We start from the raw sequence: 11,098 nt of genomic DNA, 5'->3' as shown, positions 1-11,098 counted from the left end.
CTACATTCGTCACTACCCAAAGCTCCTTCAACATCACCATATTTGCTGCCTTACACCACCAAAAATACAACCTTATTCCACCTCTTACCACCCTCCAAATACCCACTCCAACCTCATCAAATCTCCTCAAAACGCCCTATACCCATATTCAAACACATCACCCGTGTACTTTGCAATGTTTTGTAAACAACCTGTTTTACATGAAAATGAAATTTGTGTTACTTATTAAATACCGGATTGAATTATAATCAAATAGAGACACAGTCTATAAAGATCCAGTCCAACCCTAAGCCAGTTCAGTCATTTATTTGATGAACTTACTTATAGACTAGTCGTTCGATTAGTCCAGTTCTAAACCAGTTCAGTCAATTTATTGACGAACCTACTTGATATATATTTATATATTTATATAAATTGTTATAGCTTTACGTCATTTAAATACACTCATTTATATTACTTATAGCTTTACGTCATTTAAATACAGTCATTTATATTATTTATAGCTTTATGTCATTTAAATACATTTATTTATATTATTATAGCTTTCATGTTTATATTTATTCCGCAATTCTTAATCTTTATATATCCGCATCTTATCTTTGTAATTTATATATCTGTTACATAGTAACTAGTATCTGAGCCTTTATTTGTGGTGATCAGATACAAATAGCTATCCCGCGAGTATCGACCGTCCTCCTTTCCAGATGTTGTATGGGAGGAAGTGCAGGACCCCGATATGCTGGTGTGAGGTTGGTCAGAGGGTTATGGGGAGTACTGAAGTGGTACTCAAGACTACAGAGAGGATCCACCATGTTCGGAGCAGGCTTCAGACTGCTTAAAGTTGGCAGAAAATTTATGCCGACAAGCATCGATCGCACCTGGAGTTTCAGGTCGGGGATATGGTGCTCCTGAAGGTGTCGCCATAGAAGGGCATAATTAGATTCACGAAGCGGGGCAAGCTGGGCCCCAAGTATATTGGACCCTTCATGGTTGTTACCCGGGTGGGCAAGGTGGCATATAAGCTGGATCTGCCAGCCAAACTCAGTTAGATTCATAGCACTTTTCATGTCTCCTAGTTGAGGAAGTGTTTGGTGGACAATTCTGTGGTGATACCTTAGGAGGATTTTCAGGTTGATGACAGCCTGAACTACATCGAGCGGCCAGTGGGAATCCTTGACTATAAGTCGAAGGATCTGGGGTGTCTGATACAGTAGATGACGGACACATCAACATCAATAACCTTCCTGTAATGCTCAATGACATCATCCAAGAGCTTCCTACCAGAATTCAACACGATCACCCGATCGAAAATGTCATCGGTCAGCTGGGCAACGGTGTTCAAATGCAAAGTCAGAGTGGAGACTTCAACACATGTCTCTATTCTTGCTTCATCTCTCAAATTGAGCTAAAGAATATCGATAAGGCACTGAATGAGCCCCACTGGGTTGATGCAATGCATGAAGAACTGAATCAGTTCAAAAAGTTGGGGGGTTTGGAAACTGGTGCAATTACCTAAAATCAAGAAGGCCCTCGACACGCACTGGTTTTATCGAAACAAGCAAGATGATTCAAGGGTTATTGTGTGGAATAAGGTGCGATTGGTTATCCGTGGATTACGTCAAATAGAGGGTCTAGACTACACCGAAGTTTATGCACTGGTTGCTCGCTTAGAGGATATTCACATTTTCCTCACGTATGCATCTTACATGAACTTCACGGTTTACCAGATGGACGTCAAGACTGCCTTCCTGTAGGGCGGTGTGAAGAAAGAAATCTACGTTGATCAACCTCCTGGGTTTGTCAACTCAAAGTTTATGAATCACGTCTACAAGTTAGAAAAGGCTTTATATGGGTTACATCAAGCTCCAAGGGTGTGGTATGCAACTCTTACGAAGCACTTGCTCGAGCATGGATATACACGGGGAACAATCAATCAAACCCTGTGCATTAAGCATGTTAGGGCCAATCAGATTCTTATGCAAATATATGTCGATGACATTATATTCGGGTCAACGAGTCCACAGTTGTGCAAGGATTTCGAAACCGTGATGAAGAAGAGGTTTGAGATGAGTTCTCTGGGGGAGATGTCCATGTTTCTGGGGCTTCAGGTCAAACAAAATTCAACCGAAATCCTGATCCATCAAGCCAATTATGTTGACATTATGCTAGAGAATTTCGGGTTCAGAGACGTAAAACTTGCCTTGATTCCAATGGTCGAGCGACCCTTGTTGACTCCAGATCCTGAAGGCGCATCTGTAGATCAAACTGAATATAGATCGATGATCGGATCGTTGATGTATCTGACCGCGAGCAGGCTAGATATCATGTTCGTGGTCTGTTAGTGTGCACGTCCCATTTAACTGTTGTTTCAAAAGAATTTTTCGCTATCGCAAAGGTAGTAGAAAATTGGGTCTTTGGTACCCGAAAATTTCTAAATTTGATTTATATGCTTTTGCTGACAGTAATTACGGAGGTAGTGAGCTTGACAGGAAATCAACTTCTAGGGGATGTAAGTTTTTGGGAGATCGCCTGGTGTCATGGCAGTGCATGAAAAAGCATACAGTCTCAACCTCAACGGCGGAGGCAGAATATATCGTTGCTTCTGCCTATTGTTCTCAAGTCATATGGATCCAATACCAGATGTTGGATTATGGTTTGAACTTTCGAGAAACCCTTATTTTTTGTGACAACGAAGTTGCAATTCAAATTGCTAAAACTACAGTCTAACACTCTAAAACCAAGAACATCGACATCAAAGTACATTTTATTAGAGATTGTTTTGAGTGTTCTCTTATTCGGTTGGAACAGGTTCCTACTACTAATAATGTGGCGGATCTGTTCACAAAACCGTTTAACAAAGATCGATTTGATATGCTTGTGGGCTTTTTGAAAATGATTCGTTTTAAGGACTAAATTTTGTTTTAGAATAGTTTAAATTTACAAATTTACTTTCCATTCTCTCCTATGCACAAATTTAGGGGGAGAAATAAACAAAAACCTAACAAAAATTAGAAAATCTCAAAAATCCAAAAATAGTGTTATTTCTGTTTTATTTTTTCAGAAAATTAAATAATCCAAAAATATATTTTTGTTGGTGATGTCTTGGGAAGTGATATCAATTATGTGATAACAGGCAAATTTGAATATGTGTTAGGTACCAAAGCTAAATTGTTTAGGCTCTATATTTAATACACTGGTAGTCACGAAAGATTTAAATGGACTTGACTAGGTATAGATGAACTTAAGGTATCTAGAGACTTGACAAATCTTGACCTAGATAAATCCATTTAGTGTGGCAATACGATGCTTGGGTAGATTAAGAAGGGAGATATACATGAGAATCTACCGGTCACATTAAAGAAATTAGTATCTAGAACTGTGGTTAACTTTTCCTCGATGTACGGACTCTATCCTTAATTCTGGTATTGATAGGGTGACTGAGGAATTCCGATAAAGTAGGTATGTAGAAAATTATTTTGTTTCTTTCTTAGTGTCAGTCATATGTTGTAACCTCTGTGTGATTGGAACATATCTGACCTGGACTGCAACATATGCAAATCTATTTCTTTTGCATCTCCTACCTATGTAATTCTTCCTGTTTATTAGCCATATGTTCTCTCCTCTGTGTGATTGAAAAACATCCGACCTGATACACAGCATAAGCACCATTCTACTTCTCAACCCATCTACTTCTAGTTAGTCATATGTTAACCCCTCTACGTGATTGGAAATGGTCCGACCTGGGTGCTTAACATATGCAGTCTAAATCTATCTTCTCTCATAATAATAGTCTGCTAACCTAAAGTAAGGAGTATCTCAGAAGTTCTTGATTATCGGGGTATATCAGGAAGCGGGAAACATGTTCTAGTACATCTAAAATTGAACATTTATTAGGTTGCCTGTAGATCTTGATGCTTAATTTAGGTGGACAACAATATCATTGGTTGTCATCAGTTGAATGGTCCTTAGGAATTCTATCTAGGAGCATAGGGTCAAATGTATTTTCATTTGTTGTATGTCCTAAATTTGTCACAATCTTTCGTGGTTAAGTGGACTATAATACCAGCGATTAACAAGATCTATTCATGAAGGGGGAGGTACCGACAAACGGATTTAGGCTATCTAAAAACTTTGATCCCAAAAATCACAAAAATATTATTTGCATTTTAAAAGAGAATTTAATGTTAATTCATTTTAATTTTAATTTTATTTTTATTCTTATTTTGCTAAAAATCAAAAATTAAAAAATTACTTTAGTTTAAACTTTTTAGATTTTAAAAAAAAAAAATTTATGTCTTCAAATTGAATTATTTTTAAATATATGGGATTTGTTGGGCTTGGATTTGAGGCATCTTGAGTTGCAGTCCATGAATGGTGGACCGGGTTTGGATCCATGTAGAAATATTGGAGTTGTTGGTCGTATTCATCTTTTCCCACTCTTCTGATCACGGCCGTGAACCCCTCCGGTCTCTCTCTTCACTGTTCATCAATTCATCTTAATTTGTGTTTTTCATCCAAAATTGTTTACTGATTCGTGTAGGTATCTTCTTGGCGATCACTCGTATGCTAAATTTACCTGAAATTGACCATGTTTGATGGGGTTATTGAAGGAAAATTGATTTTTAGCATCTGTGAACTGTTCATGGCCTTTGAAGGGTCCACGGTCGTAAACGTGTTCACGGTTGTGAACCCATTCATGGCCATAAACCAAAGTTTTGCCTTAAATTCAATTTTCATTAACTTTTATTCAAAATTAAAAGCCTAATTTTATGATTAATGAGAAAACGTGGAGTTTATTGATTAAAATATGTCTTTTCTCACTTTGCTTGGTTGATGTAGGTCAAAATGGCTTACTTGAAATTCGATGACATTCACAACTTGGCTATTTTCTTGGTTAATCCACATGCAGCACACACTGAATTCAAGTCCATGGTTCATGGATTGAAGAAGTGTTGTCTCGTTCATGCCCTCACATCCATCTTTGTTATCTATCAAAGCTTAATCAAGGATTTTTGTAGCAATGTTGTGGTGAAAAAGGTAAAGATTATTATATATCCCTAGAAGCTACTGTTAAAGGAAAAAAAGATTTTGGTGACGGAATAGAACATTCGAGAGGTTTTGCAAATTGATGACAAACCAAGTTTTCCGACTGAGAATTCAATGGATCATACAAAATCTATCATTGAATAGATGGGCTATGAAGGGGTGTTTCCACTTACCATCAAAAAGCTTCTGCCACCATACTGGAGATTTTTAGCTCATGTGTTTGTGAGTTGCATTTTTGGTCGAAGAGCTGAGGCTGATAAAATTTCCTTGCTCAATACTAGTGCAATCGTAACTCTGGTCATGGTTCTAGAATTCAACTTCTCCAAATTCATATTGAATGAAATAGTGGGGAACATTGAAGGGAAGAAAAAGGAGAGGTTTCTGATGTACCCAAGATTTATGCAATTGATCTTAAATATCAAGCACCCATAAATCGAAAGAAGAGGAGAAACACTTGATATCAAATCTTTTGGCTCCAACACATTTAGGCTAATGAAGCAAAATAGAAAGGGGAAGTTTATGTTTCAGGGAAAGTACCCGTTGGTGAAATTTGGAAATTTTGGTGAAGTTGGTGATGCATCGGCCTCTGAAAAAGATCTTCAGGTCATATGGAAACAGAAGATGATGTTATTACTGTTTCTGATCCGAAGAAGAAAGAGTTCCTCCTGTCGCAATCGCGGCAGAGGAACATGATCAATTGACGACAGTGCAAGTACAAAGTGAATACAATATGGATAAAGAAGTGGGTGATGATGATGATGAGTATGATGATGAGTATGAGGGAACTGGTAATTATGATGAGATTTTGGGTGGTGACTTATCGGGTTTAAATGATGATTCCAACTTTGAGTTCGAGCATAATGATTACTGGCGAACAAATGAAGACCTTGACTCCTTCTTTGACAATATCGATGATGTTGCACAACATGCAACGGAGATAAAGGGACTTGAAGACGTTGAAAAAGCGAAGCCTCCTACTTTAGATCAGATGGCCGGTACTACAATTGATACGGATGCAACATCAAGGATTCCTCCCCTTCATGTTGTTATTCCAAGTTCTATGTCATCTGCGAGTGATCTTGTTGTGACACAAACCTCCTAGCCTCCATTGAAAATGAGACGGCATGATCCGAGTCCAGGAGTGCTTATTCGGGAACAAGCCCCGCCGACACAGCCTGCAACCACAAAACCAGCTGCTACTCCAACCGAACCGACCCTAGAAGGACCAATCACAATATCTGAAACCAGGAGCTCTTCAGCTCCTGGAGGTTCCTCTCTCCCAATACCTGAGCACGACATCGCCTCTAAGAGGATCGCAAGGGTCTTGGCTGAACAAGAAGTAACAGGCCTTCCTCCTCGCGGAAAAGGCATATCAATTAAGGAAGATAGCTCATGGGGAGTGGACCCTTCTGATTAAAAGCTCAAGGAAGAGTTTGGAGTATTATAGTAGATAATTATTGAAAAGGTTGTTTTGATAGGAAAGCTCGACATTTGATTTTCCAATCTTGAAAAAGAAAATGAATCAAAGTTAAAGAAAATATCTGATGTCCAGACTCACCTTGGAGCATTTATAGCGTGCTACTATGATTTGAAGAACAAGTTGGCAATAGAACTTGGAGATAAGTTCAAGACAACAATTGATGAATTCGTTGCCACTGAAGGTTTTTCTGGTGCCCCTGTCCAGACTCCTCAGCATGACAACATTATGGATTCGCCACCCCTTAGAGCCACATGGGTTGTCGATCGATTTGAAAAGGAACCTGCCCAGGCCAACCCTCGAATCACCATTAGGTAAGCTAAGAGAAATGTTATTGCTGAGAAGAAAGAAGGATGGCTTTTCATGAGGAACTTTCATGAGAACTGTCATGCAGACCAGCCTCAACTTACGGTAATTGATCTTGAAAAGCGAAGGTTCGGCGACAAATTTGGAAATCGATCGGGAATCATAATGTGGGGATTTCATGATGACTTGAATATGTGGATGGTGAAGAGGAACCAGGGCTACACGGAATACTAAAGGACACTCATGACTTTAGTTCCTGGATGAAATTCGATCTCACGGAACTTTCAGAAGCTCCATTCCATAATCCTTCTAAGGACCCAAAGTCCTTTAATTTCAAACGTTTTCTGGAGAGGCAAGTCAAAGAAAAGTTTGTTGGAATGAAAATTGCGGATTTGCTTATTAGAAGAGACAAGGAGGTGCTTGATCCTAGAACCAACGATCTAATAAAGATAGTGTTGTGGCCTCCTACTAAACAGTTGAAAGAAATTCTTATTTCTCAACATTTTCAAGAAGGATATCTGGACAGTATGGAATTTTGGGCTTTCGATGAAGCCACAGCCACAACAGTAATCAATTTCTTAGATAGCGATAGTGTTCTTCGTCTTGTTGATGCTAAAGATCTGTTGCGGCTCAGGGAATGAGATATACACACCTTGGCTCAACATCGAATTATCTACAAAACAGAGATCATGGAGCCAATTGCCAAAGAGTTCACAAGTATGGTTACTAAGATCATTTAAAAGAGGCTATGGATGGGGCTATGGGAAAATCAGACGTGATGTTCAAGAAGACCTGAGTACATGCTAGTCCCCAACCAAGGGGGAGATTGTTAGGACATACTTATATGTGGTTTAGGCTAGGCAACTATTTGTATAGGTCTTAATAGGGTATTGGTCCGTTAGATGTGTATTTTGGTGTTGTTTGCGATTGTAAAGGCTTTCATGGCCGTGAACGAGTATACGGCCGTCAACGCCTGTTCGGCGGTGAACCTTATTCACAGCCAGTCTGTCCCTATATATATATATATATATATATATATATATATATATATATATATATATATATATATATATATATATATATATATATATATATATATATATATATATATATATATATATATATATATATGAGACTGTTAGAATGTGTTAGGAGCGTTCTCAGAGAGTGTTCACGGTGTATGTGTGTGTTTTCAAGGTGTAACTAATGTGTTTGCGGCCCAGCTTTACTACGTATGCATTGCTTGATTAATTCTTTCTTCTTCTCTATTCTTGTGCTTGATTGTTTGATCATAGTTTTGGTTCCTAGATTTGGGACTCCACATGTGCACTTACTGTTGTTATTGTGTATGTCAGGCAAAATGTCTTTATTTTTTTAATAAAAAATTAGAAGAATAAGCATATCGAATTCCTTTTACATATTTCATTTATATAAGATATATTTATATAACTTGTTCTATAATATATTTTATTATATCTATATATTTATTTGTAGCAGTTTTTTGATTACTTATTTATATGAGTAAATATTTATTCTATCATTTTAGGTATAATGTTGAGGTATTATAAAAAAGTGAAACAAGCTCATTTATATAAGATATAATTATATAGCTTATTTCATTTATATAACATGTTCTGTAATATATTTTGATTATATCTATATATTTATTTGTAGCAATTGTAATGATTATTTGCTTAGATGAGTAATTATTTATTTTATCATTTTAGGCATAATGTTGAGGTATTATATAAAAAAGGTGAAACAAGCTCTTTATCTCATGATCATGGTAATTCACAACTAAGTGACGAACAACAAACACCTTCTTCAAAATATATGAAAGTTGATTTAAACACACTTCCTATGGATCCCAGAGAAAGGCCAAGCATGGAAATTTATCATGTAAATCAATGAGATGAGATTAGAAGATCCTACTTACAAAAAGGGTCTTATCAACTGCAAACTCATTCTTTCCAACAAAGAGAGATTGGAGGAAAACTTCATATATTTGTTCCCACTTGGTTTGATGATCACAAAGAGTACAATATTAAACTTGAAGCCGCATTTTATTTATATTGTTATCTATTTAAACTGAGATTAAAAACCAAGGTGGTTCAGATCATTTTGTAAAAAAAAAAAGGATATAATACTTGGAACAAGAGAACGAGTCTAAATCATCACGAAGATGGAAGTCCACATATTATAGCAATCCAAAAGTGTCAAAATCTGATGAACCAAAGACAATCCATAGCTACTGCTTTTGATAAGCAAACTGATTTGATGAAAGACCAAACAACACATTAAGTTAAATGCTTCTATAGATTGTATAAGATTCGTATTATGATAAAGGTTAGCTTTCCGGGGTCATGGTGAAAGTGAAGACTCGACTAATAGTGGAAACTTTCTTGAACTTCTTGAGTTCTATGCTGATCGAAATGATAAAGTAGGTGGTGTTGTTTTAAAGAATGCTCCTAAAAATTCACAAATGACATGTAGTTCAATTCAAAAGGATATTGTACATGCTACAACAAAAGAAACTATTAAGACTATTTGTGAAAGGTATTGGAGATGAATTCTTTGTAATATTAGTAGACGAATCACATGACGTGTCTTGTAAAGAGAAAATGGAATTGGTTTTGCGGTTCGTGAATAGCCAAGGGGTTATTGTGGAGAGCTTTATTGGCATAAAGCATGCTAGTGACACTTCAGATTTGTCACGAATAAAACTATTTATTTATTTCTAACAGAAAGTAGATTAAGTCCACAAAGGATCCCAGGACAAGGTTATCATGGAGCTAGTAATATGAGTGGTGCATTTAATGGATTGAAGACACTTATTATGAAAGAAATGAAATATGCACATTTTATTCATTATTTTGCTCACCAATTACAGTTAGCACTTGTATTTGTTGCAAAGAATCACCCTGACATAAATGACTTTTTTTATTTGACTTATCGTTTGTTAAACATGATTGGCTCTTCTTATAAATGTCGACACAAATTAAGAGAGAAACAAGCAACAAAAGTGGTGGAAGCATTGGCCACAGGTTTTTTTATTATGTTTTCTAATTATTTTATGGTGATATATATATATATATATATATATATATATATATATATATATATATTGCTAATTTATTTTTTATGTTAATTTTAGGTGACATTCAAAGTGGTACAGGTTTGAATCAAGAAGTTGGTATCAAACGACCATGTGATACTCGTTGGGGTTCTCATTTTGGTTCACTCTTAAATATCAAGAGAACGTATTCTTCAATTTGTGAAGTACTTGAAGACGTTAAAGTTGATAGTTATTGTCAAGATCATAGAGTAGAAGCACATCGTCTCTTGAAGTCATTACAAACATTTGATTTTATTTTTTGCTTACACATGATGGTTGATATATTAGGGGTCACAAATGATTTGAACATCATGTTGCAAAAAAAAAGATCAAGGTATTGTAAATGCAATGCATCAAGTAAGATCCTCTAAGACAAGACTTAAAAAAATGTGAGATGAAGGATGGGAACCACTCTTAAATGATGTTACTTTGTGCTGCAAAAAATGTGATATTGAAATTCTGAATATGGAAGATCCTTAATACAATGGAGCAATTCGCCGCAAAGGTTCACAGGTTTGTAACTGTAAAGTTGATCTATTTCTTCCAGGTTCTAAATTAATCATTAACCCATTGTTCTATTTAATTTGCAGATTAACTACTTACATCACTATAAAATTGATGTATTTATTACGGTCATAGATATGCCATCTCAAGAGCTCAACAATCGTAACCACATCATTACTTGTTTATATGGCTTCTTTTTGTCCAAGTAAGCCTTTTTCAAGCATTTAATGTGGTAAAACTACGTAAGATGGCAACCTTTTATGCAAACGAGTTCCAAGAACATGACATTGGAAAACTTAGAGCAAGTCTTCAAAATTATATTGAGGATGTACATGGAGATGCAAGGTTTAATAACTTGAAGAGAATTGAAAACTTCGCAAACTGATGGTTGAAACGAGCAAACATACGATATATCCAATGGTGTATCTACTACTAAAATTAGCATTGATATTCTCGTTGCAACATCCACAGTGGAACGTGCTTTTTCCGCAGTGAAGTTGATAAAGAATGATTTGCATAATAAAATGGGTGATCAGTTTATGAATGACTGTCAAGTTTCATATATTGAGAAAGATGTGTTAGATGGTAGTAGCAACGACAAACTTATAGATTTTTTTAGGGATATGAAAACTCGTGGTGAACAATTGTAA

General features: G+C 36.3%; 1 protein-coding gene across 1 annotated transcript; it reads left to right on the top strand.

Moving 5' to 3' along the window:
• The first annotated feature begins 10,695 nt into the window (after positions 1-10,695).
• Positions 10,696-11,098, top strand: LOC145035354 (uncharacterized). The gene is made up of 2 exons (XM_078983904.1): positions 10,696-10,793; positions 10,891-11,098. Exons 1-2 carry the CDS (start codon positions 10,696-10,698, stop codon positions 11,096-11,098), a joined length of 306 nt encoding a protein of 101 aa, XP_078840030.1.

The sequence above is a fragment of the Lactuca saligna genome, chromosome 3 (genome assembly GCF_052625555.1).
Source record: "Lactuca saligna cultivar CGN05327 chromosome 3, ASM5262555v1, whole genome shotgun sequence".
Lineage (NCBI taxonomy): Eukaryota > Viridiplantae > Streptophyta > Magnoliopsida > Asterales > Asteraceae > Lactuca > Lactuca saligna.
Note: the sequence above shows the minus strand (reverse complement) of the source record. Positions and strands in the feature narration are given on the sequence as shown.

Coding starts and splice junctions, on each gene's coding strand:
- LOC145035354 (XM_078983904.1), top strand. CDS start 10,696: ATGGCAACCTTTTATGCAAACGAGTTCCAAGAACATGACATTGGAAAA. Junction 10,794..10,890: donor GATGTACATGGAGATGCAAG/GTTTAATAACTT, acceptor TACTAAAATTAG/CATTGATATTCTCGTTGCAA.